Source organism: Pygoscelis adeliae, unplaced genomic scaffold (genome assembly GCF_000699105.1).
Source record: "Pygoscelis adeliae isolate BGI_AS28 unplaced genomic scaffold, ASM69910v1 Scaffold75, whole genome shotgun sequence".
NCBI lineage: Eukaryota > Metazoa > Chordata > Aves > Sphenisciformes > Spheniscidae > Pygoscelis > Pygoscelis adeliae.
In genome coordinates, this window is record NW_008824772.1 from 4,650,689 (window position 1) to 4,676,602 (window position 25,914).

At 45.4% G+C, this 25,914-nt stretch overlaps 1 protein-coding gene and 1 long non-coding RNA gene across 2 annotated transcripts in view; one reads left to right on the forward strand and one right to left on the reverse strand.

Annotated features, from left to right (window-relative positions):
* Positions 1 to 14,415, forward strand: part of LOC103916679 — a 17,895-nt gene extending 3,480 nt beyond the window's left edge. Inside the window, exons 2-3 of the mRNA XM_009323732.1 lie at positions 24 to 209; positions 13,944 to 14,415. Of these exons, the coding sequence (XP_009322007.1) occupies positions 24 to 209; positions 13,944 to 14,290 (533 nt within the window). The 3' untranslated portion in view covers positions 14,291 to 14,415. The remainder of the gene's footprint in view (positions 1 to 23; positions 210 to 13,943) is intronic.
* LOC103916678 lies at positions 245 to 3,029 on the reverse strand. Its single transcript, XR_663598.1, has 2 exons — positions 2,768 to 3,029; positions 245 to 652 (listed from the first exon to the last, which is right to left on the reverse strand). It is a non-coding gene; the product is annotated as an uncharacterized LOC103916678 (long non-coding RNA).
* Positions 14,416 to 25,914: the final 11,499 nt, after the last annotated feature.

Sequence of the window (25,914 nt, forward strand, 5' to 3'; positions counted from 1 at the left end):
CTAACTGACATCCCAATCCCCAGCCCCGATGCCCTCGGTGGGTGCGATGCTGCAGAGGACCAGCTGCCGTGCCGGCCAGCTCGGCCCCCGCTGCCAAGCCCAGCCGGCACCGGTGCCTTCGGCTAACCTAAGATGGGCTGGAAGGAAGAGGGACGGGACGGTGAAGTTATCGCCACGGAGTCAAGGGGACAATTCCACGACTTGTAAATGTACCTGGAAGCTTGTAAAGGGTAGACCGAAACGTGTTTGCAAATATTTGTTATTTGTCAGCAAACTGGGATTGCTTACCCATTCAGAAGGAAAAAATAAAGGGCCACAAGAGCAACAGAAGACATAGCCAAAAACCTAGCAGGTTTACAAACAGGATTTCCTAGGTTTAAGCTCTGTCGGTGGGGCAACTTTCCTTGTATGAGCAATAACACAATTTCCACCTGCTACGTCAGGTTCAGATATTGCATGTCTAGGGTTTTGTGAAGATTAATTATGTTTATCCACACAGTAGAGTTTTACCAGCTAGCCATGGATTTCCAGGAAGAGAGGTATTTCCTAAGGCACCGTGTAGGGCTCAGAACAGTCCAGTAAATACGCTGATGACTCCCTTGGCTCCGCTCCGTGGGGCATTTCTTAAAGCGCAGTCTTGGAGCACAGTGTTCTTAAACCAAAGCATAAAAATAACCAAAACAGTATCAAGTGAATTGCAGGAGCTGGCAGAATGGAGGTAATAAACAAAGTTAAAGCAGCCTGATAACAATATCCCGTTACCAGAGAAGAATAAGCGATACTCTGTAAAGGTGAAATATAAAAACTTTCTTGTGACAAGGCATCGATTTTCCCAAAAAGGAAAGGGAGAACAAACTGCAGCCGTAATGCAGCATGTGTGAGCACCGAGAGGGTACAATAATGACAACACTGAATAAGTATCTCATCTCCAAAAGCTCGGGCTGCGTGACCTTTAGCAGCGCTCAGGATTGTGTGTCTGTTTAGGATGTCATTAAACAAGACAGGCTTCCTCCAGCTGAACAGTGCGTAGAAGTAATTGGAGCGGTTTTGAAGAGCTAGATTCCAGACTAGCTAGTTAATGAACTTGGAAAAGCTACATGCCAGTAAGAAACTCAACACAAAAAATTAGTTTTGGGTAATAGCTCTTTCCTCTGTGTTCAAGTCAGTAACCTGGTTTCCATGGCATGCCTAGTACAGGTCCGAGTGGTCCCAGTGCCTGGTGTGCTACAGAGCCGAGGGCAGGATGTGAATGAATTTAAGGCAAATTTAGATCAACTGGAATAATCTTTAGGATCTTGGTAGCTGAGCTCATGGTGAGGTGCTAAGGGCGGTGTTATGAGCATGTCTCTCATGGCTGGGTAAGTTATGAGTGGCATTTGAAAGCCACTCTATAGAGTAGAAGAAAGAGAGTGAAGAACTGTAAGGTAGCTTGAAGACTGACATTAATTACCCACTAATTTTCTAGCTGTGATCCATGAAATACTTGTTGCTGATCCCCAGACAGATGGCTAGTCACATAGGACGGGCTTCTCCTCTTTATTTCCATCTGCTATGTTTCATTAAGACAGCTAAAAATAAAAATATCCCTAATGTTATTTTTCCATGTAAGTTACTGCTACAGCGATCTGATGCGACTGTGAATAGAAGAGTTTCCAAGCGACAAGAGTTTCTTAATTAATTTGTGATCCTTGGCATAAAAAGTGACTGCGAACCCCTACACTAGACTCATCACAAGCACCACCCTTACTTCTAAGTGCTATTTATCTAGAAGAGTCAGTTAAAAACAATTTTTTCTTGTATAAGGGGAGAAAAGAGGCTGCTGTCTCTTCTGAGCAGTAGTTACCATTTTTAGGTTCTAACCAGTTGAGATGGCGCCTACGAAATGGAGATGTAATCACAGAGATCCTTCAGGCATGAAGTCTTCTTTCCCTCCATGTAGCAGGAATATCTCCAGAAACAGCTTTTCTGCACAGCTCCAAGCCTCTTTTCGGCCAGCACAGTGCCCAAAAGGCCCCTTGCGGGGAGTGGGTCATTTTTGGGAGGTGGTTTGGTTCTGTCTTTCACAGATTTTTTGGCTCTATCTAACGTGTCTTTGTGTGTGGTGAAGCTGGGTTCTTGCACACACAGCTCTACCAATTTCAGCGTTTAGTTCCTGATGTATTAGAATATTCTCCAGGGAAGCTAAGGTCCCCTCGATCCAGATTGCAATTTACTTATTTTCCAAAAGGGACAAAAGCCTGAAACATGTAAGCGTTGATAATCTTTTCTAGTCCTTCCATGCTTTTCCCACACATCTTTTCACAGGGACAGAAACTCTCCCTTATTTCACGATGAAGAAGTTTTAGCACGTTTTAAACAAGGAAAGTTTAAACAAGCCCCAAAGTGCGTGCAGAAACAGGGAGCAGGCAGCCCAGCAGAAGCAGCTTGGTGTGATGAGGAGCTCCAGGGACTTGGCTAACGCTTGGACTCCAGAACCTCAGATGAAATCTGGGACTGATATCTTAGACCTGGGCCATTTTTATTCTCAACTACACAAGCCATTGCCACAGACCTCCTGAATGGCAATCGTGGATGCTATGAGAGAAGAACTCTATTACTTCACCCTACTTTTAAAAGTCTAAAGCAAGCGTGCTATTTCAGACAACACAACTCAAAGTGCCACTAGTACTATGTCTTAGTAACACTGCCTACAACACAGGCGAGAACCTTTGTTCTCACCCCTCCTTTATTAGATGCTTCTGCTTAGAAAAGCAAGCAATTTCCTCACCCTCCTGGCAACGTTCCGACGAGGAATTTCCTCCTCCCAAGCCGTAGCCACGGAGCCAGTCATACAGTCCCTCCTTCTCTCCGATCACGCCGTTTTCCCATTTGTTTGGGCTCTTGCCGCTCACCCCGGCCCATCACCCCAGGAGAACCTTTGGCTCCGTTCTTGTGCCCGTTCTCCCTCCTGCAAGAGCAGTTATTTGAGTTCCACCCTAAGATCACACTGACTTAGGCCCCAGTTTAGCAAAGAATTTTATCACATGCTTAAGTGTAATTGACTTAGACCTTCAATCTGTTTTTAGCTTATCAGAAGCGTGGGTGGGTAAAGCCGTCATCCTCTTACGCACTCTTGGCTCCCATGGAGGTTGGCCGTTGATCAGCAAAGAGTATATGTGCATAAAATTGAGCAGAAACTCAGATAAGGAGGACTGCTGAACTGGACTCCATCCAGCATGGTGGCATGTCTTTTAAGACCTAATTATCTTCACACAACACTGCAGAGGTGTCAGCTCCATGGCTGTGACACACGGCAGGTTATTGGGTACTTCTACCCCAACTCACCACCGCTGCATAGTAATTAAACTTTGGGTAGGCTGTGCCTTGCTCAAACTTTGCCTCAGATATTAGGAATCCTGACTAAGGACTTCAGGATTAATTCTTAAACTTAGGAGCAGAGAATGTGGCTACGGTTGGCAGAAAGCAATGATTGCCTCCAGTCCAGAAAAAAAATAATCCAGTAATACTAGAGTCGGCATTTTATTCTGCTTAAACCACAGTGAAGTTGGATGCAGTAGCACCTCCTTTTCCTGTAGGGCCTCATCAGATCAGCACAAGGCTTAATGACAATAGCTAAAGAAACAGAAAGACACCATGGATTTCGCTTAGCCACTTATAACTTTTACCGTCAAAGTCTGGCATATTTAATTCAGATCACATAAAAATTCCAGTGGTGAAGGGTGGAGAAAATTGAATGTTGAATGAAGACTTTTGTTTTCCTGAACAGAGCTGAAATGAAGAAGAAGCTGGGTTGTGATGATCAGATTTCTCCTATAGGTCAGAAGTTCAATGTATCATCAGATTTCATGTCATGGGGCTGTTCTGTTCCTAATTGCAACCAGCCAGGACTCTGCACATCAGTGAGCTTTTACCCTGGGCTCCTTCCATAAGACATATATTGTATTCAAAGTAGTAACTAAATCATTTTAAATGTATTTTTAAGAGTGAATCATTACCTTTCAATTCTACAACACAGCAGAAAATTAAATTCGATGTTGGCTTACGTTCATATAAAATATAAAAACCGATACTTAACTGGGTCATTGGTACAGCAAGTTTATTTTGCACAAATTTAATGCAAGCATTAAGCTATGAACCTCTGGTAGCTATGATCTCAGATTCAAAGGTATCCGGAACCTCACAGGGATAGAGGAACCAAAACCCTGAGAAACGTGGTCCAAGGGCCCAGGCCCCAACCCCAAACTGTGGAGGAGGGATGAAATATGGTTGAGCTGAGCTGAGTTCGTGCAGTAGGTGAGAAGGGGATCTGTGCAAGCAGCACTCTGCAGCACAGGTCCTGAGCGATCCCACTGCATAACTAAATGAATTATTTATACATCTCAGGGAGAGAAGCTATAGCCACATCTCAAGCTGAAATAAAAAAAAACAGCTTAGCACTTAGCTGATGACTGACTTTCTGAATAATTTAAATTCGTCGGAGACATCAATGGTGGACTAGCGTGACTGCCCATGGACATCCGTTCATCTGCAGAATTAAATGAGACAGAGCGAGCGTGTGAGCTGTTTGGCCAGCCAAATCACAAGAGTAAATTATGACAGAGGAACACGAGCTGTTACACAAGGATGATGAGGGGCAATGACTGAGAATCAAGTTGGGGTATCTCATGTTAATCCAACAGCTAATGAAGGTTAACCTACCGACCCTAAAACAACCGTACATTGTGTATGTCTTCTGCAGAGCGCCTTTCAGCACACCTCTGCTTTAAGAAACCCCTGTCTCATGCGGCGATTAACTGTCAGAGAGGTTTTATCCTTCCTACATCCAGGACAGACCATCTTGTGACCTGCAACGCACTCTCTCCTTAATAAATCATCTTCTAAACATTTTCACACTGAAAATAGGGCTTCCGCGGGTTTCAGCATGCTCTGGTTTCCCATGTTAGGAAGAATAAGGCTTTTGCTGGTGCTGTAGGACAGCTTTGAGATGTAGCCTTGGAGAATAGTGCCAGCCAAGAGGAGCAGGACTGCACAGAAGACGCGTCTGTGTTCCTCGGATGCTATGAATTTCTCCTAAAGCCAAGAAACCTGAAACTGCAGTGGCAAGTCAGACTTCCTCTCGAGATGGAGTCGAGGCAGGCTAATTTTAGTCACCATGCACTATGCAAATCATCATTCTGTAGCTGAGTTTATTTTTTAAAGTGCTGACTGCCAAACTTGCTGCGGGGCATAGACTGTTCATACGGGTCTTAAAGAGGTTTGAAACCAGCTCTTTGGTTAGCGGTGCGACATTGCAGATGAAGGGGGGGGTGCTCAAAAGGGCCCTGCTAGAAAGCAGACTTTCAATAGGGAAGGTCTAGATGACCGGTTTAGATCATATATTGATTTTCTAACTGGCCAGAATTAGCTGTTAGTGGATTTTTGCAATATGTTTTTGGTTCTACATGTAATTTTTCTTTTTCCTTGAAAACTCCCCTGATAAGCTGCACACCGTGGGCCCGCAGGAGATGATGGGAGTGCTGGTATCTGGATCACGCCCAATATCTGTAGATAAAGGAAGCAGATCACTGCTGGGTTTTAGATTTATTATCTAAATATTTGGCACATTCAGAGAGTTCACTTTTAACTGGGATTGATCTGAATTCCTAGGAAAGAAGTAATTCTTTAAAAAATTATTATTAGTCTGTGATTCATGGCAGATACGGGGAATGCAGAGCAGCAGAAGCAAGGCAAGATACACTTCCAGGAAGCCCAGGCTTTAGCACAGGCAGTAAATTGTTACATTTCTCTTCAATATTAAAAAGATTTAGCATGTGGACTTTGATCTGATAACTTTCATAATGTCTCTATCACAAGTTATACTATGACCGAGTACTTCTTTGTATTTAAAAGAAACGACTCTCCGTTATTTCTTACCGACATATCATAGACAGCATCAGAAACTTTCCTTTCTTAATTTTAAGAATAACCACTTCCAGGTCTGATGTCTTCCCCATAACCTTCAAGGCCTTTATCCATCCAAGCAGGTCTGCCTGGAGCTGAGTTTGGAAAGGCACTTTGAATCCTGAACTCAAAAATGAGGCGGGAGAGTAAAAGCAGGAGCTAGTTTTCAAGTGTGAAATTATTTTAAAAGGCGCTCTTATGTTCTGTGGCTGATCTTGAATCTTTAACATAAGTGCTTTGGATCTGGGGCTCGAACCCTAGTGAGTGGTCGGAATTTCTCCTTGAAATCTGCTGCGGGCTTTAGGGGGGACTTGGAGAAAAAAATGTGCGTAGCAGAATCTAATTTAGATATGGAAGCTGTGGACTATCCCATTGCATTTGGGCATGCAGAGGCACTGCCGCTGTATTCCTCCGAACGCAGGGAGCTGCTGCACTGCACATTTATTTCCATTTACGCGAACAATCTGCCTATTTTGTAAGAGTCCAGCCGTGCTCAGACAAAGACACTACCAAGGTGAAAACAAGTAACTGCAGGACCGCGTATACGACGTGCGGCAGCTCCCCAGCCATTGGAAGGGTGGGACTGGGGAAAAATATCTTTTCCACCGTAAAAGCCCGGGACAATCCAAGTGGAATCCAGCTCCCCTCCCCGGGGACAGGCGAGGCAGCCGGGCGGCCGCTGGATGTCACTGGCTCTGCGCGGAGGCCGGCGCAGCCCGCGGCGGGGCTGGGAGGGGATGCTGGCAGGAGAGGGCTCTCTGGGGGGGCTGAAGGACACGCGGGTGGACACGATTCACCTGCTTAATTCGCAGGTTCTTCCTAAAAACGTACCTCCCGTGGAAGTGGAGCCGTGTCCCAAATCTAACACCAGGGAGCAATAGCCTCTGCAGAGATGAATGGTGAGCTTGTGCTGCTGGGCGCTTCGCCCGGAGGAGCAGACACGCTTGCCTTTCAGCGTGGCTACGCTCTATTTTTGTACATTTTCTGTGTCATTTCATCGCCCCTCAGCTTCATATTAAATCTGACCTTTCTACTGCACTTGACTGGGGAAAGGTAATCACCTACTTTGCTTTCTTTGGGGTTATACATCATTGCATATGGCAGGTAGATAAGTGTATCTGGAAAATATGGTTGCATGTGAGACTAGGCAGGAAAAAATATCTGCGAGTAGGTCAGGATCCACTTGAAGACCTGCCAGACCTGCCTGAGCGCAAATATATTTTTCAAGCTGGATATTTAACTCCCACTGGCCCCTGTGAAAACTCAGTGATTGCGGAAAATCTTCTTTTGCTTTGAACAGTGGAGAGAGATTTCAGTTCCCCCTTGCACACTGCTACAGAAAGGCCCTGAGCGAGCACAGTTAGGCTTCTGTGATTTATGATGTTACCAAGAGTTGGGAAGTTACGAAGGAGTATTTCAGGTTTCATACAGTGGCTAGAGATGGATCTAAATACACCATTGTGCAACCCTCGGACTGGAACGGAGACTGCGTGTTGCACCAAATGAACATCACTCAAAAGGAGTTTAATACCTAAGTGCAGTCACAAGCATCAGGGCTTCCCAGGGGACAACGATAACCTCACACGAACAGCCCTGTTAGAGCACCCTTACAGGAACTTCAGGGACCTCTCCTAACTAACACAACCATAAGCTGCACGCATCTAGTGAGGATTTGATCTGTTGGCTACTGAAGATATTATTTGCTGTAACACAGTGACAATTCTGAAATGATGGCAACGCTAATGCAGCGGGAAAGGTGTGGGAACACGGTGTGGCTGCCATTTAGGTCAAGCAGTAAATAGCTTTCTTACAGCTGTGTCTATTTGATATGTCCAGGAGCAGAGTAAAAGAGCCTGCACTGTGCTCAGTGTTGCTACAACTGCTTATTCTTTATCTGTATCTTGATACGATGCCATCCAGAGGTACCTGGATATTCAGGATACAACCCCTAATGAGTGACAGGGGGGACGAGGGTCAGTAACCGCAAATGCAAGGGCAGGGCTCCCACCGGCTTGGGGTTTGAAACCCCTTAATTAAGGTGAAGGAAACGCCTTGGTGTCACAGCTTGTTCTACTCATTTTACTCGTGTAGAAGCTCTACTTAATGTTGGAGTGATTAAAGAATAAGTTAACTTGATACAGAAGCATCATCCAATGAAAACAAAGGCAGTTTAACTAAAATTGGTTTGAAAATGCTCATTAATTAAACTAACACAAATTTGCATAGATGTGGGCTTGCTAACACTCTTGTCCCCCTCTTCTTACCTAAATGGGACTAATTATTTCTCTAATTATAATGTAATTGGGTGGCCTTGGGATCATTGATTACAGATGCACTTCCTCATCTCACTGTTTTGTCTGGATCCAAGCAGAAGAGAGGGATGCTCTTCTGGGATGCGCTGCTACTCCTTTTGGCTGCAGTCTTGACCTTAAAAAAAGAGGAAGAGAAAAAAGTGAGTAAGCTGAGCTATTTATAGTTGAGCTAATTATTTTGATGTTGTATGACAGTAGCAAAGTCTGTTTTCTCTTCACTCAATTAATGGCAATGGAAAAAGCATTCAGTACCCTTTTAACGGTATTCATTGGCTACAGTACAAACCTTTGCTTAATGTTTTAAGGCTCGGGATTTTGCCATACAGCAATGGGGGGGCACAGTGCTGCGTCATGTTGCTGGTTGATGGAGGAGAAGCTGTGGCGTGAGGAGCTGAAGGGGGGTTGCTGTTGTTAAAGAAAAAAATCCCCTGTTTGGCCAGAAGGTAGCACGCAGCAAGTCTATACAAGGCACTATGTAAAATCATACGGGTCAAAGCTCACGTATCTTCTAGGATGCTTGGTGGACACCAAGGAGTTTGAAGTAGCTAAAGCTTTACTATTCACAAGTGGGGAAACTGAGGCAGAAGCAAACTAACCTGGCAAAGGTTGCAAAGCAAGTAGATGGCCAGAGAGGGACAATCTTGGTCTGTGGTCTCTGACCCGTCCAGGGAAGGTGGGTTTACACCGTGCTTTTCACTGTCTCTTACCTACCTGCTTTTGTGCTGTTCCCGTGCATGAATTCTGGGAGTGAGACCTGCTGGGCAGCAAACAAACTGGGGAGGGTGGAGGGGACAGTGGGGGATGTCTTGGCTGAATTTTTTGTTGCCCATTACCGAAGATTCTGCAACAGAAACCACCCCCTGAGCACCGCGATGTGTTTTCTAGGTCTCTGGGGCAGCTGCTAATAGCAGCTATCCCTGGTCTCACTTCTGGAGCTGGACAAGAAGCTAGATTTTTATTCTGTAAAATTTTGGAATTAAAAGATAAAAACGGAGTGGATCCTTACCTTTAACCAAGACAAAATTTGAAATCCTAAACTTTTGTGAGTTATTTCTGGTGGAAAAGCACTTTACCGTTGAAGCTCGGTTCTTGCTCCCCCTCCAAGGCTTATAAAATAACTTTTCTTCCTTGCTCCTCACCACCCTCTGCAGCTTGTCCCTCTCCATGACCACAAAACTCCTGCCAGAGGATTTGCTGTGTATTACAGGGCTTTCTTCACTGGTGCGAGAGAGGAAGAAAAAAATATGCGCTCTCCTCCTTTTAAGGCTTTGATCAGGTCCCTGAAATCTGTGTACTTCTCAGGTTGCTTTTGGTGACCTTTCAGGCTTTCAGAAAGCAGGTGCTGTTTGTTAAGCCTTTACGTGACTGTCGCTTTGTTTTCATTTTATTTATCTTTTTTAAACATGTGGGTCAGGCAGCTGCAGGTACAGTGCAATATTCATGAGAGGCTCTGATTTATGCAGGCACAAGGCTGTGCAGCGGGATTACAGGGTACTGAATGTTATATGCAGTTTTAATTTCTTTTTATGACCAAAGGATACAGCCAGAGTTTCTCAAATATGGAATTTATGAGAGCCTCATTCACGCAAGTTTTAAAGGGCCCCTGTATCTCTGCTTCGCAAAGCCGCTGCGCTGAACGATGGGGCGAGCAGCCCGCTCATCCTTTGCCAGTTAACAACAGTATATGTAAAAACATGGCTCGGGCAGTTAGTCTGACACCCAAATGGCCTCTGCTTTTAAAGTCCAGGCACTCCCGCCGTATTTGCACAGCCCCAGCCCTTCTCCGAGTGAGGCACCTACTACAGAGGCACTGAGAAACTCCGTGCAATGTTTAGACTCTCAAATCTGAGCAGGGACTCTCTCCCTGCAGTACGGTGCTGAGGGTTAACTTCAGGGCTTCTAAAAGCTACTATAGTGCAAACTAAATAACAGAGGGTACTTGTGGCAAGTCCAGGCGTTATTTGGCCCTCCTAACTTCCAGTCCTGTGCTCCACACCGACGCAACCCGCTCCTGTTCTGACTGACTCTTGCACTTTGTATCTGACCTGCAAGTCCTTTCTCCGGAAAAGGAGCCTCTCCGCTCGTAGGAGGAGCAGGGTTTGTGTGCCTGGCAGCTCGCCGGGCACTGCCGTCCACCTGGAATTTGCATTGTAGATTATGAAACAGCCTGGCATAAAATTCAAGGTATTAAATGCCATAGTATGGCCCTGCAACATAACGTGCATGTCTGATGTGAATTATCCAGCCCTCTCCTGCTTCGAGAGTTACACGTCGAATTACATGTACTTGCATCCCACACGGTTATTTTGGGGAGAGAGATGATTCTTTGGAAAGTCACCAAAGTTTTTGTAGTGGAACTGGAACCATCGGTATATTCAGAAACCTGGTAACGGGTTCCTGATGGAGGAACCATTGGTTTAAAACACTGAGTCTGGCCAGTTTGTGACTGTCTCCAGCGCCAGAGTCCCTGGGGGAGGGTGAAGGGGACCTGCTCCACTCTCCATAAGCACAGTGAGAAGTCATTTCCCAGCCAGACATCTCGGAACAAGACTTGTGCCATGCTTGCTGCTCCAGGATGGTCAATGCGTGGTCCTGCCAGTGAGCCCCAAGTCCTCATCTCATGGATGCTGCTGTTGCAAACGCCTCTGAGTCCAACCTGGACGAGTGGAAAAAGCCTTACCCGTCTCCTGCAGCTAGCGTCTTCAGCTTCTATTTCTGCAGAAGGGGAGCTCTCCTTTCCATCTTCCCCGCCATCCAGGAAAACAAAAAGGCACTGCTAACATCTGCTCTTTTCTCCTCCTACGTGCAGGCTCTTTCTCGGCTCTCTATTAAACCCCTTCCCACACAGAGGCGTAGGCAGGCTTATGCGCATACATCTCGGCGTACAATCTCTCCCATCCCTTGGGAGCAGCATTTGCAATGGTGACTGGTGAGGGTTTATTTTTGTTCTTTGCTAAGACTTTGGTTAACAGGCTTCTCAGTCTCCAACTGCACCTACTCCTCTAGCGATCAGCCCATACACCGTGTAACGGCAGGGCTGACATGGAAGCTTGTGGAGACACCGCAAGTGGGTGGAAATGGATGCAGCAACGTATGTAGAAATTTCCCATTGCTAAGCTACGCTCAGGTGCATTTACTTCTACCAAGAGGGGTTACTAAGGAAACAAGGAGCCGATTTCTGGAAAAAAACCCAGACGTTCCTAATGAGCAACAAAAGCTATACTTGTCCTTCAACTTTGATGTGTCGGGATCTGTTCTTTGGTCTCCAGTACTTGAAAAGTGCCTGATTTCGAACCCTGCCATCGTTCTCTTGTCCCAGTCCTGCCCCTGGGGCCCGTGGTTGTGGCAGGGTGCTGAGCCTTCACCATAAAACGCACGAGCTCTGAGTCACTTCTCCCTCTGGCAAAGGAAACAGGAGAATCCATCTGGGCTCGTTCCATCCTGAAAAACTTGCCATGTTTTGCAACTTGCACATTTTTCTCCTCCAATTGGAACGGGTTGGCTTTTCCCGAAGCTGGCATGGCTTTTTGATGCAACGAGAAAAATCCCCATCAAAATAAATTTTGCAGAGAAGTTTAATCTGAGAGGTTCAAAGCTAAACAATGCCGGCTGCTGCGCGGAAAGCTCTGCAGAAAGATGCTCAGCTTTTTCCCACAGCCCTAATCAAGCCCAGTTGCCCATTACTGGTTTGTGTGTACGTTGCATCCTAGCTGAGGCTGTTACAGGGAAAAAGTTGCGCTGTCAACATGGCAAGAGAAGGGTGGGGGATTGCCCGAAGGGTACAAAATAAAGGCAGAGGTTTGAGGGCGCTGGGAGAGGTCGGACTCACGGCTCTGGTCTCTTCTTGCAAGGCTCGGAGGCAGGTTTTGCAGCGCTGGGGCTTGGATTGCGAAGACAGGATCGGAGAGCGGCCGACCTCCAGCCCACCCGAGACTTGCCGATCAATGGAAACGAGTGATTTACCGTTATCAGAAATAGCAATTATCCTCGGAAACGCGGCAAGCTGGTTAATTGCACCACGAGGCATTAATAGTGATGTCAAGAGTATCTGCTTCATAACATAAAACAGAAAGTGTTTTAAGATGCAGTGTTACTCTATAAGGGGAAAAATACATTTTCCAAGTTAAGAAGTTGGATCCAAATACCTAAAACAATTCAGAAAATGCTGTAAAAGAAACATGAATAGGAGCAAATCATTAAGAAAGAACATGTCAAAAGGAATTATAATCCCCAACTGAAGTTCTCCAGTATAGAAGCAAAGAAAGAGATTATTATTTTTTTTTTAAATTGTATTTCCTGAATAGTGTGTTTAGTTTGGGGATGTGACATAATTGTGTATTTTCCCACCATTCAGAAAGTATAATTCCCCAAGTTATCACAAGGAACACTTGCTCATTTTAAAAAAAAATCTAATCTTGCAAACCTGATGCATTTTGCAGTGTGATTAACTTGCTGGCTTCCACAGTATTTAATTCAAACAAAGAAGAAGTTCAAAGAGAATAGTTCAGTTTATCTCGGTATGTAATGTTTTTCCCTGTGAACACAGAAAAATACAAATAACAGTTTCTGTTGGTTTTGATAGATTTACAACACCGTTAGATTACACCCAGACCATCCTGAAGACATACTTCTTTTAGACTTTGCTATCAAGCAATTTTAAAGCCCAATGCATTGGAAATTAATTCCAGGAGAAAGGAAAGGAAAAGATTGTTGTTCTTCCACTTTAGCTATTCTTGCTAACATTTGTGTGCAAATGGCAATGGGGATTTGAGACGCTTGTACCAACGTATTTATTTTGCAGCAGGAAAGGGCAGCGTGGATTTTTTTTTTAACTGCCTCTACGTGAAAGGGTCTATATTATAACTGGCGGTGACAAATATTGCATGTCCAGCTGTGGTGGTTTCTAGTGATATAAAAGGTGTGTGTGAAGCAGATCATGGCCTTCTAGAGGGATCAGTGCTTTTCCTACGGGAAATAACGGGTTTTACCCGAGCACTGAAATGCTGCTCCCACCAGGCTGGACACTGAGGACTGATCCAGAGCCGAAGTCTGGGAAAAGTCCTCGGGGCAGCTGCAACTTCGCTTGCTCTTGCAGGAGAATAAACTGCCTTTACACAACTATATTTATCCAAGGGGTTGCGCTACTTTAGGGCTCTGTTTCAAATACAGCATTTCCAAGGCAGGTCCCCCGGGGGCTGCGATGTGGTTACCCCTCCCGGGAAATGCAGAGGTGCCCACGCCGCATCGGTTTCTCCTCACTGCTGGTTTAGGGTAGGTTAAAAGTGGTGGTGCCAGGGACGAAGGGGAAAATAAAGGAAGTTCTTTGATAGGAAGTTTCATAGCTTGCTTCAGTATCCTATCTATTGCTTTTTGGAAGCATTTTTAAATTATCTGAAATACAGTTGCACAGTATTTCCAGCAGTCACAGTCTGACCTGGGATATCAATATTTTGCAGTTTTTAATAAGAATGAAAAACCTCCAAAGTAAGGTTTACACTGAATAGTGTTGGGGTTTGGGGTTTTGGGGTTTTTTTTTTAATGTTATGGTGCTGTTTTAAAAATGTCACAGTCGAGCCAGCGAGCATGGTCACAGCTTCCAATTTAGTAGATCCTTCATTATTTATCTGGGGGGGGAAAAAAAGTGAAAATGTTTTCCTAAATAACCCTGTCCGATATCCGATCTCTGGGCAGGTATCACCATGCTGACCTCCACTTTGGCACTAGCACAAAAACCCCGCTGGACCTGCCAGACCTCCCGGGTTCACAGGGTGGTCAGGGCAAGCAAGCGATGGAAATATTTCTGGGATGAGCTGGGATTCCCTCTGAGATCCCAAACAGCACAAGCAGTCTCACTATTTAAAATGACTTTGAAGTTGCAGAGCACAACACTGGCCCATTCAGACCCCGATGGCTGTTCGTTATCCAGCAGCAGCTCAGTGTTACCAAGATTGAAGGTTGTCAATTATAGAGAAATTAAGAGCCCCGTGAAGAAGAGTTTGTGCTTAAAGCACAGCCGGAGCTTGCCCAGATCCCGCTGATGTTTCTTGCCAGAAGCAGGCACGGCCGAAACGCAGCACAGCTCCAGTCTCAAACTGACAGTGACAGAGTTGCAAAATACCTGTTTTTGAAACCTACTTGTCCAAATAAATGCTGAGTAACCCAGGTTTCACCTGAATGCTCTGGTTTCTTAAACAGGCACAGCTCCAAAGTCCTGGCTGTGAAGAAACATCACCTGAAAAGTATGGTGTGCTTACAGCATTCAATTAAAAAAAATAATTTAAAAAGTTGTGTATATTATTCCTTCAATGAGGAATTATCGCTTGAATGAGGAATTCAAATGAGGGAAGAGAACTTCTGCCCTTTTTCTTTCAACTTTTAAAAGATATATTTTTTATTTTTATTTTAATGTAAAAAAGTCCCTGGGCATGGACAGTGCTGAAAGAAGCATTTTTAAAACCAAAGCAAAGCTTTTAAGCCTTCAAGAACTGCTGGCAGGCAGAAAACGCTGCCATCTGCTCGTACTCCTGTCTTCAGGGTGGGGGTTTTAACTGCAGCCCTGGCAAGCGGCACGTGCGTGCCCACCCTGCCCAGCCTTAGCCATTCCCTGCTCTCGGATCAGCGCCGTGTAACACGCGTTACCCCTGCGCGCGCGTCAGCCTGGGTCTGAAGGCACAAACCCAGAAGTCCATGAACTTTTCAAGGCCATTTTTTGGATGTTTCACTTTTCCACGTACTCAGAAGTTTGTTACCTAGCACTTCTTGTTGGGTTTGGATGCTGAAGGGGTGATGGCCGGTGGGTTTACCAGAGACCTGGTGTTGAAGCCCATGTCCCGTATGGAAAGGGTCACTGAACGATGGGTACCTATCAGTACTTAAAGGGGGCTTATAAAAAAGATGGTGGCAAGCTTTTTAGCAGGGCCTGTTGTGACAGGACAAGGGGGAATGGCTTTAAACTAAAGGGGGGTAGATTTAGACTAGATATAAGGAAGAAATGTTTCACGCTGAGGAGGTTGCCCAGAGAGGTGGGGGATGCCCCATCCCTGGAAACATTCCCGGGCAGGTTGGACGGGGCTCTGAGCGACCTGATCAAGTTGAAGATGTCCCTGCCCACGGCAGGGGGGTTGGACTAGGTGACCTTTAGAGGTCCCTTCCAACCCAAACTGTTCTATGATTCTTGTATCCCAAAAGCTTTTCCATGAGACACCACCACGGCTTCAAAACAGGGTTTTCCTGCAGTGGCAAATGTGAACATGCACTCGAGTGTTCTGCTCTGCCACTCGTAGAGCTGACGGGTACTGCTAATGAGTAACAGCTACGAGTCCTGGGAGTGTTTAAGTAAGTGGCTGCACGGGTCTCCTTTTCACTGGCCTTCTGCAAAACCTTGTGCTGCCGGGAATGTCTGTGGGAGCTGGGAATCTTAAAGCCAACGCTGGGAAACACTGGCATCGAGCAAATCTTAAAGTTTGCATTTCCCCAAGCATCTGTGCAAAAAAAAAAAAAAAAAAATTGTGGATTTATGCCACTCCAGCAATGGGATAGAAAAGCACCGTGCGGTTTAGCGGTACCAATGGTAACCTTGATTTTTTTTTTTTTTTAAGCCTTTAAATATTTACAACAGATTGCTCAGGAAGGAATTATACATTATTAATTTTCATTGTTATTCTGATAAAATTTCAAAATCAAATTTTGAGGAAAACGCCTGGTGGTAGACACTTTATGGTGAGGGAAAAACAACAGATCAGCTGTGCTAGCACTTGAGATTTATTTGGGCAATTACAGTCAATAGGAAATGCAAGTCTCCTAAAGAAATAACATTTTCTTCTTGAGCTGTTGAGGAACGCTGCATGGACCATAAATGATAATAAGGCCGTGTGAGTGCTCAGGCAGGTATTTGGCTGTGGTGTTGTTTTTCAGGACGCCCTTTTCTCCTGGGTGCCTCGGGCGCACGCAACCTGCGTGCTCACAGCGAGCTTGCGCCGAAGCTCAGCGGCTGGGGCAGCGGGGCATTTTCGGTTCAGCCCAATGCGGGACCAGCCACGTTTCCTTCTGTTTCGGGTCACTGAGTTTTTGCATCCAAGCTCCAAATCAGCCCAAGTTGACTTGAAACGCTGCCAGCCTGGCCTAAGATTTGAAAGTCTAAGTCTAACCAGGAAATCTCCTCTTGATGAAAGTCTGGGGAGGGGGAGAGGCCATGATCTGCGTTGTGTGCACTTCAATAACTTTATCTGCAGTGAGTTTAGCATTCAAAAGACCCATAAAAAAAAAAAGTAAAGGTTTGCAAAGCACAGCTCCATTTCACATAAACTCTACCTAAACTTTACTATTTTGTATTAAGGCATCTGAGAACGTGCAAACCCCGTTTACCAAACCTTTTCCACGCTGGTTAAGACCCTGCTGTACGCCCCATCTCCTGGCAAACCACCCCAACGGCGCCGAAGCTGAATCTGATTGAGCCATGCTCATCTGAAGATGATTCCCCTTGCTGCCACGCGGCCGCTTTGGGGGGGCCAGTTCCTGGGGGGGGGGCATCACCATCACCCCGTGCTGGGATAGGAGTCTGAAAACACACGGATGCTTGTCTGGGACAGAGGTGTGAATACGGCAAGTTTTGATTTGCACAGAGCTGGCCTGGCAGGGCTGAGAAATGAAGGTCACAAAGTAAGGGGATCTGGGGTTATTTATACGCAGGGTGCTCTCCGCTGAGAGCAGCAACATTTGATCAGGGACCTCTCCCGAACGGAGCCCCCCGCGCACCCAGGGGCATACGCACAGCCTGCCCCAGGGCGCGTCGGTTACCGGCAGGGTTCCTCCCACCTCGATTTGCAAAATAACCTGCTTTTGGGCTGGACCGAAGGGTAAATATGTGAGGCTGAACCTGCCTGACCTGGTGGCAGCATGTGTGGCATGAGTTTGGGGGAAAAAAATCCATCACAAATCAGGTCCCTGGAGCTGAAGCATCTTTCATCTACATGCAAATGCTGAACTAGCACAAGTCAAAGTTTCTTTTTAAAGCCCACTGCTGGCTTGTGCAGTTTAATGATTTCCTCAGATTTTTTTAGTTATTTATTTCCATTCTCTAAAGGCTCCTGGCTCTTTAACATTTTTTTTAATGGTATTTTCTGAGCATGTTTTCCAATTAAATGTTGATGAAAGATGCCTTGCTTAAGAGGATGGGGGTTTGAGGAGCACTCAGGCCTGATTCAGCAAAAGCACTTGATTATCTTCAGTTTAATTTTACAAAGTAGTTAAGCACATGCCTGAAGCTAGGTATGTCCTTAAGTCCACCTCTGCTCAGCAAAGCATTTAAACACGTGCTTCGCTTTAACCAGAGACAAGGGATTTTTACCATATGCTTAAATACTCCCCAAACCTGTAACCTGAGCAGCTCTGGCAGATGCTTTTCTGCCTTTCTAGAACTGGTGGATCTGTCACACTGCTAAAAACATTAAAAAAAAAAAAAAATCCTTAAAATGTTCCTATTTCTGGTAAAAGCAAGAGCGGCTCCTCCCCGGTGGCACAGGCTGTCCCACACCGTCCTCCCCAGTTTGGGGCTGGAGGGACTGTTGCCAGGGCAGGGAAGGGAGGGATGCTTTTCAAGTGAGTGAAGCTTTGTGGTTGCTCTATATTTGGATGTTGTTGTACATGCAGAGTGCAGGTCCCTGCCTGAAGCCTGTGGGTGTTGCTGAAATACAAATAATAAATGGCTCGTGTGATTTGACCAGAGCTGCTTTGCTGAGTACGTCTGAGCCCTATTCCCTTCGCTGGATGTGCCTGTTGTGGTGGTAGTTTCTACAACACTCCTTCTGCTCTAAGGCTTCAAGCGTGTTGGTGTGTTTAAGACTAGACCTCACTGGAGGGAAGGCTCAGGCTGGAGATGTTCTGGGTAGAGTTTGGCGGTTTGTCAAAAGAGATGGTCTGACGCCAAGTCCAGCAAAACCAGGCAGGTTGGGATCAGCGGGGCTTCCCCTGAGATCACCTATTCAGTTCCTGGGCATCTCTTGTGCTGAGTTTCTCTGAAACCTAGGAGATTGGCAGCGCTCGGACTCTCAAATCAAATTATCCTGGAAAGCAGAAAGGCTTCAAGTCCTGGTTGAGCCAGAATTCAGTATTTTCTGGGATTCAGCAACAGCCTTAAATCACAGCTTCCCTAATCCAAATTTGAAAAAAGTGCCATTCAAATTTTTGATCCGGAGCTGCACCGTGATGCAGTCATTCAATAGCTGCCATAAACGCAGTACCGGTGGCCAGAAGGGGTGACACCATCCCGTGCGTTGTTATCTGGTGCATCAGGCACCGTCACCCATGCGAGCAGGCACTCATCAGCCGTGGGTAAATAAAGACTTCCCTTCTGCATTTAAAATAAAAAAATCTCTTTAAGAACAGTGCGCCCAACACAAATTGCACCAAGCATCCTCCCTGCCGTCTGCTCCCGTGCCGCAGCGTCAAGGTCATGCGGGGTACGGATGAGCATCATGGGTGCCGGCTCCCGTCCTGCGCTTGGAAGCCAAAGGGATGATGAAACACGCCTGTTGCAGGGGTGCTTTGGGTTCATTCGCTGGCGCTTTGGGTAAAAGATACATTTTTCCAGTGTAAGGAGTCTCCTCATCTCCTCAAATAAAACCAGCTGCTGATCGCGTAGTTCTAGCACCGGGTGAAGGGCTGGGGACTGGGGAGGAAGAGTAAATGGACAAAAAATTGCTGCCAATTTTCAGATGGGGATGATCCAAGTACCACAAGAAAGATCAGATCTATTCCCAGCTGTCCAGCCGACGCTCATCCTTAGGATGGGGCAAAGCAGAAGTCTAGATCCAAAGAGCTCTCTGGTTTTTTGGATTCAGGAACCTGCCCTGGTTGTCGAAGATGTAGCTCCCTCCTCGCCTGCCCAGTCCCCTCTTGTTTGCCTTGGCTGCGCGGCTCTACCAGTATAGGCTCCCTGCTTTTTTTTGCCGAGGCATGGGGGACATTTAGCAAATCGCATTTTTTTCAGAATATATTCTTTCTCTGCAAAGCTCTTGGCTATTCCTATCTTTTTTTAAAAGTATTTAAAAAAAAAAAAAACAAGTTGTTTGTGGTGCTAACGGTATGGAATGAGCTAAAGCTTTATGCCATTTTTAGTGCTCTTGGAACAGAGAGAATTGGAGGAACTGAAAATATATGCTTAATCGCCCCCAGGAAAGACTGCCATAATATTTTGGGTTGCATAAGCAAACTAAATTGGAAATCTGGAATCTACTCAAGACCTTTTGATCAGGGAGCTTTGCAAGTGCAGAAAAGTAAAAACACAGACAGATGGGGATTAGAGTTGAGCATCAGGAGAATAATTTCCTCTTTTAATTTCAGTTCCGCCAACATATAAAAAGCATTAACAATCCAGTTACGTAATGTGCGTCAGAGCCCAGCTATACGGAGCGGTAATGCTCGGTGTAATTAAGCCATTACACAGCCTAGGTTTGCTGCATGGAGGTAGGAGTCACTTTGCACAGGCAAATGAACCCCCCCCTTCACAAATCTGGGCAAATGTCCTGGCCAAAATTAGAACCAGTTATCGAGGCTAATAGGAGCTGCAGGGGGTTCAGGGAAAATTGAAGCCTGCTCCGAGACACTGCTGGGTTTACAAAATCCAATTGACAATCACTTGCAAGCCCCAATCCACCCTATTTTTCGCTATCTGTGTTACTAAATCAGTTTCGGTGGGAGAAGGGAGATTAGGCTGAGGAGCAAGCGGAGATATTTTTGCTGATTGTTTGACATTGGGAACAATAGTCCATAATATACTTTGTGTTATTCTAATAGTAGGATCTCTGAGAGAAGGCACTGCAACATTTAGAGGCTGGCAAGAGCCCCACAAATTTGAGGCTGCAAAGGCTGGCAGAACGGATGAGATTTCTGTTCTTGCCTGTTTTCCTCTTCTCGGGGGATATTTTTGCATACGGTGGCTGATGCAGAGTGATGCAAAAAGGTACTAAAAGGACGGTCTGATAGAAGGGCCACTTACATTTCAGGATCAACTAACCGGACACGGCTTCTGAATAGGTTTTGAAGAGTCTCTGATACCCCAGAATATCCATATTAAGAACTATTTGCCTACTGGGATCAACTCCCTAGACTGCTGATGTCTGCAGCCTTTAGATAAAACCCACTTCTTCCAGGTAGCGGATTTTTTTTTAATTTTTTTTGTTTTTGCAAGCAGATTTATCTGCAGTTACTTTTGCTTGCATTTCACTCTTATTACATGAACTTAGGTGAGAGTGGGACTGAGATTTCACAGACCGGGTCTGCTTTTCTTCATTTCGATTAATATCGCATATGGGAAGACATCTGTATTTTTGGCACTGCTTTATGATACTCTGCATAGGCATGAGCTCAGAGCAGCCTTGAGGATGCCTCTGCAGTGGGAGCAGAGCTGCCCTGGGCATTTTCCTCCTGTCCTGAAGAATGCCAGTTTGGCCAAGACAAACCTTCGGAGCTCTCCCATCACAGCCCTCGCTCCGGTCCTTTGCGGGAGGGATGTGGCGAGGAAATCCCGACCTCCTGGCAAACCTGAAACAGTGTCTGAGGGCAACCAGTAACCTTGGCAGATTAGAGCTGCTTGAAGGCTGCTGGTTTAGGCGCTGCACTGGGCTCGGGATTTGGGAATACGCAGTCGCTTTCCATACTGAATCGCTGAGCAAGCGTGGAGCCTGGCTTTTCATCAGACCTGGGGACCATGGTTATTTTTGGACCACAAGAAGACTACAACAAGAAGTTAGTCATGTGTGAGCAGTACTCTCCAGGCTGATTTGCCACAATAAATAAATAAAAATAAGACAGAAGCATTAAAAAATTAGTTTTACACATGACTGGCACGTCATTTCCATTCAAATGGGTTATATCGTAGGTGCACATGCGATCATAGGCTGCTATTTAAGGAGGAAACCTCTACTTACATAAATGTCTGATTATGCAACTGTCATGGAAACCAGAGATGACAAAGATGTATTAGATTAGCTTGTCCATTCCCTCAGAGCACAGGATTGTTCCTTGTGGTTTATTTTTGCTCAAGATTTTAAGAAATGATCAGTGGCTGCTGGATGCCTAGCTTGAGAAGCAGTGATTTATAGTACGAACTGAACTGTCACTTTTCTAAAGGTGATTTGCTTTGGAAACTCAAGAATAGAAGCACTTAAAGTCACTGGTCGCATCCAGCGAACCTCGCACCAGCGTTTAGTTCAGCCCAGTGCTTATATTTTCAGAGTACCATTGCTTTCATTGCTTAAAATACATGCCAGAGCCTTAAAGGACATTTTTCTAGTGTTCTGCCTGACCTTTCTTTAATTTTCATCCCCTAACTCTGTTGTCTTTCCAAATAATACTCCATTTTCTCTGTTTCTGCACCCTGCCAGGGCGTCCCTCATTCGCTGTTGTTGCTTAGCCAAGCTATACAAATTTAGCTGCTCTTAATCTTTTCTCATAGGTCAGTCTTTCTAGCCACACTCATTTTTGCTGCTATACAGGGAAATCGGCAGAGATTAGTACTTTAATCTTCTTTCCCTGTTTAAAGAAACCCCAGGAACTGTACACAGTGAATGGTTTTCCTGTGACTTTAAATTAAAACATTTAAAAATAAATGTATTTATACATATTTTTCTCAACTTTCACCTCTGGTTCCTCTCTGTCATTAATTTATCTGCTCTTCTGCTTTATTAGAAAATGGCTTTAAAAAAAAACAAAAACAAAAACAAACAACCAAAAAACGGATTAAACTTGCGTAGGGTTTCTTCGCATGAACAGGGTAAAATTGTTATGTCATGAGCTGTATGGTTTAGTCTCACCCATGCTGATTCTGCAGAATTAACCTGAACTGGTTTTAAACCAAACCCTCTGGGTTGTCCGGTCCCACCAGACAGGGGATTTGGGAGGATAGGTAGTGGTATGAAGACGAAAAGACTAACACTGCCAGTAGTATTTACCCTCATTTCTGTAAACTGGTTCCTCTTTTCTTGTATTTTCTGCGGGCTCATAACGTTTTTGGTTGCTGTTGTTTTCCCTGAAGTTGGTCTCCTTGCTCTCTCTTGATCCCAGTGGTTGCTGAACTCTTTTGCTCCCCCCGTGTCCAATCCAGCTACTGATGTGTAATTGCAATATGCACCTTTGGTTCTTAAGACCTATTTAGGACCATGTTTAAAGACTTTTAAACAGTAAATGCTTTTTACCTGTAGCTGGGCTTTACCCAGGGTCATAGGGCAAATTAAATTTAGGCTCCATCAGATCCCAGCAAGGAAACAGACTGCAGAGTTGGGGCTTCTCCTCCGGCAGGAGGTCCCAGACCCAAGGCGTACCCATTCATTAACTGTCGGTGCCAACGGGAAAGCTGCCACCACTGCTGCAGAATATGGGCAGAAGCCGATACCTGATGAGCAGGAACTCAAAATACAAAAGGGCTTCGCACTGAATCATTGCATCAGGCTTACGAGCTAATTCTGGTCTCGCTGAAGTCATTTGAAAAACTCTTTCAGTGTGGGCATGGTTCCCGCTGACAGTCCTGCCAAGCACCTCGGCGCTAACCTACAACACCTCTCCTATCTCCCCGTGCAGCTCCGGGGCTATTTTCGCCGAGGCTGTCAGTTGAGCTGAATTGTTCCATTATGTGGTGGCTTTGCAATGTGGAAAAGTGTTCAGGGAGACCACTCTCTAAATGAGAGGAGAGTTATTGAGTCTCCAGGGCCAATTCAGTCATTGATTTTTTTTTTTTAATTTATTATTTTATTTTTTCCTGAGGCAGCTGATACAGGGAGCAATAACAGTGGTGATTTTTCTGTGATATGGATCTCAACTGACCATGCAGTAGAGGGACACGTGCTTATTTCACATAAAACCCCACCTTGGGGCAATGCTCTCCAGCCACTACTGAACTGAGACAGGTTTGACCCAGAGATGAAAATTCAGATTGTAACGTCTCACCTGTACGCCCTTCCATCAGCGAGAAGAGAATGAAACGTAGTGCTTATGGGATGATTTGTAAGACCAAAGCACTCCAACTTCTCATCTTAAATCACAGCAATTGGACTACGTATAGGCAAGCAGACTTTTTCTTGGAGCAGGTCGGATGAGTTCCAACCTCCTCTTCAAGTATTTAAGAGAAGTCCTTAAAAGCAAGAACCTGCTTCGCTGCACTTCTTAAAAGAACAAGCTACCCCAGGGAGAACGTGCCTGGTCCCCTCCCCATTCCTCCGCAGCAGATGTCCACGTTGCTGCTGTCCCCTCTTCCACGAATAGACACATTTCCGCAGGAATGATCCCTGAATTTCATCTGTGAGAGCCTTTGAGATCCTTCTAAATAATTTCAGCATGAGCTATCGTTAGGAAGCTAAAAATCAAAGGCACGAGGGCCAGCGTATTTAATAAGATGGAAAAGGCTTTCAGCAAAATGAGAACCACATTGAAGGATTTGGGAGTTTCTCCCTGTACGGATTCTGAAAGGGGTCACGGGTTCGCGGTGCGCTGGCAAGCACAGAGATGCTGTGTATTCAGCATAGGCAGTAATTACATCTCCTCTTTCTAAATTATGTTATCAGGAAACATCTATATTGTTTGCATGGGTCTAGATTACACTCTGAGAATAGAATGTTCTCTGCATAAAGAGCGCGGCTGGAGTAAATCAATGAGGATGCACTCAGAAACATCAATTAAAGGTAATACAAGTCTTTAGCACAGTATCAGGCAGCTAGCAGAGTTTGAAATTCCTATTTTCCCAACCCTGCCTTCCTCCGTAGAAAAGTGCAAAGCAGAACTACTCAGAAATTCATAAGGTTTAAAAATAAAATACTTGTCTCCTCTTATCCTCGTCTTTACTCAGGTTTTTACTCAGTGCCATTTCCCAGCATAGTGTGTGAACGTAATGTTTTTCTTCAAGAGATCTCAGACTTCTGCTGGGTTAAGGGGTTGCCCTTCTGCAAGTGTCACTAGTTGAGTGCCTCGATTTCGGGGGAGCTGCTTTGGGACACCTGCAATCTGATTTCCTGAGATGCCGAGAGCCTGCCGCTGCTTCCAGCGGGAGTTAAGGTTTCCCAGCCCTGCTGAGAATTGGGTCCCAGGCTCCTTCAGACCAGCACCTAGAAATTCCAGATTTTCAAAGTTAACAGTTTCCTCTGAATATAAAATAACAGCAAATCTACGATAGAAGTGGGAACAAAATCCAGACCTTCTGCCTTCCTAATACGTAATACCCGGTGCTCATTTGCAGAAGGGTTAGCGATCTGGCCACCTTTGGACGTAATTAGTAAGGGAGGTGTACCTAAACGCCATCAACACATTCTCCGCTGGTCCCAGCAATTTCCTGTTATTGAGGAAAATGGGAAATTAATGTGAATCTTCCTTCAGCCTATTAATTCTGCGCCCCCTTCGCAGACGTTAATTCAAATGCGAAATCTGAGCCTGGATCTGAGCCTCCCCTGTGCTCAAAGCAGTTCATGCACAGGGTTCTTGTTCAGGCCCATTTGTTACCTGTGTGACACTCATCCATCATCGTGATTGTGATGGCGAGAGGTGGAAAATTTTCCCCTAGCTACTCGGAAGAAAAAGGACCTTACGTAGAATTTATAAGCTTCTTCAGCTGAGCTAATTATTCAGGAAAGGGTATTTTTCATTGCAAGAAGCACAGGCGAGCAGATTCCATTCATAACTCAAATACCAAACAGCTTTAGCACCTTTGGTTTTAGTGGCTTATTTTATTAATATTAAGGTGGGGGGGGGCGTAGGTTTTTTTGTTTGGGTTTTTTTTTTTTTAATGCTTTTTCCCTTTGGACAGAAAGCTGCTCCCTTTCGTCACAGCCTCAATAATGAATTGCAGTGTACAAAGCCGGTCATACAATACGCAGCGGCGGCAAGCGCAGAGCGAGAATCTTTGGGAAGAGTTTCCATAGAAACATTGACGTCCTCCTGGCGAACAGGACACCGAGTTCCTTCAATGGGAGGTATGGGGTTTTAAAGGAGCAGCGAGGTGGCGGGAAGCCAATCCAGCAGAGCTATGACTCTGCATCTCCCAGCAGAATAGGGGGTTTGAGCTGGTGGGAGGAAAAAAAAAATAACCCAATTACCCTCGCATTATCAAAATGTCGGATTTGATGGTTGCTGCTTGAACAGTGCTGTATATAGCCTGGTAAATAATTAAACTGCTGACCGCAGAGTGCGCGAGAGCCAGCAGCCAAAAATCATAAATACTGAAGCCTGTGAACTAGCGGCTTCTAAAAAATCTTGTCAGATTTTGTCACAGACTCCATCCCCAGAAGCCTTAAATTCAGCACAAATCGGCATGACGCAGGCATAAACCTCCCGGGGACGAGCAAGGTTGCACCCCGGGGATGTGCACCCTCCCCTTCCCTGCTTGTCTTGGAATGAGACAAGTGTTTTGCTAATGTTCCAGCTCTGTGTTTTAAATAGCCTTGTGTCTACCCAGTTAAATAGTGGCAAAGCAGCCCTGTCTGGAAGAGGCTGTTTCTAGAAGGAAAACAGTCAGAGGAAATGTTTTTGCCAGAAATGTTGGAAATCATACAAAACAAAAAGGGAGCGTGCAAAAGAATTCGCCGCCGAGCGCTCCCCCGGTGTTTTTGTTCAGGCTCACGAAACGCTTTGTTTCAGAGCAATCCCCAGATAAGATTAATGAAGGTGACAGACGTCCCTTCTC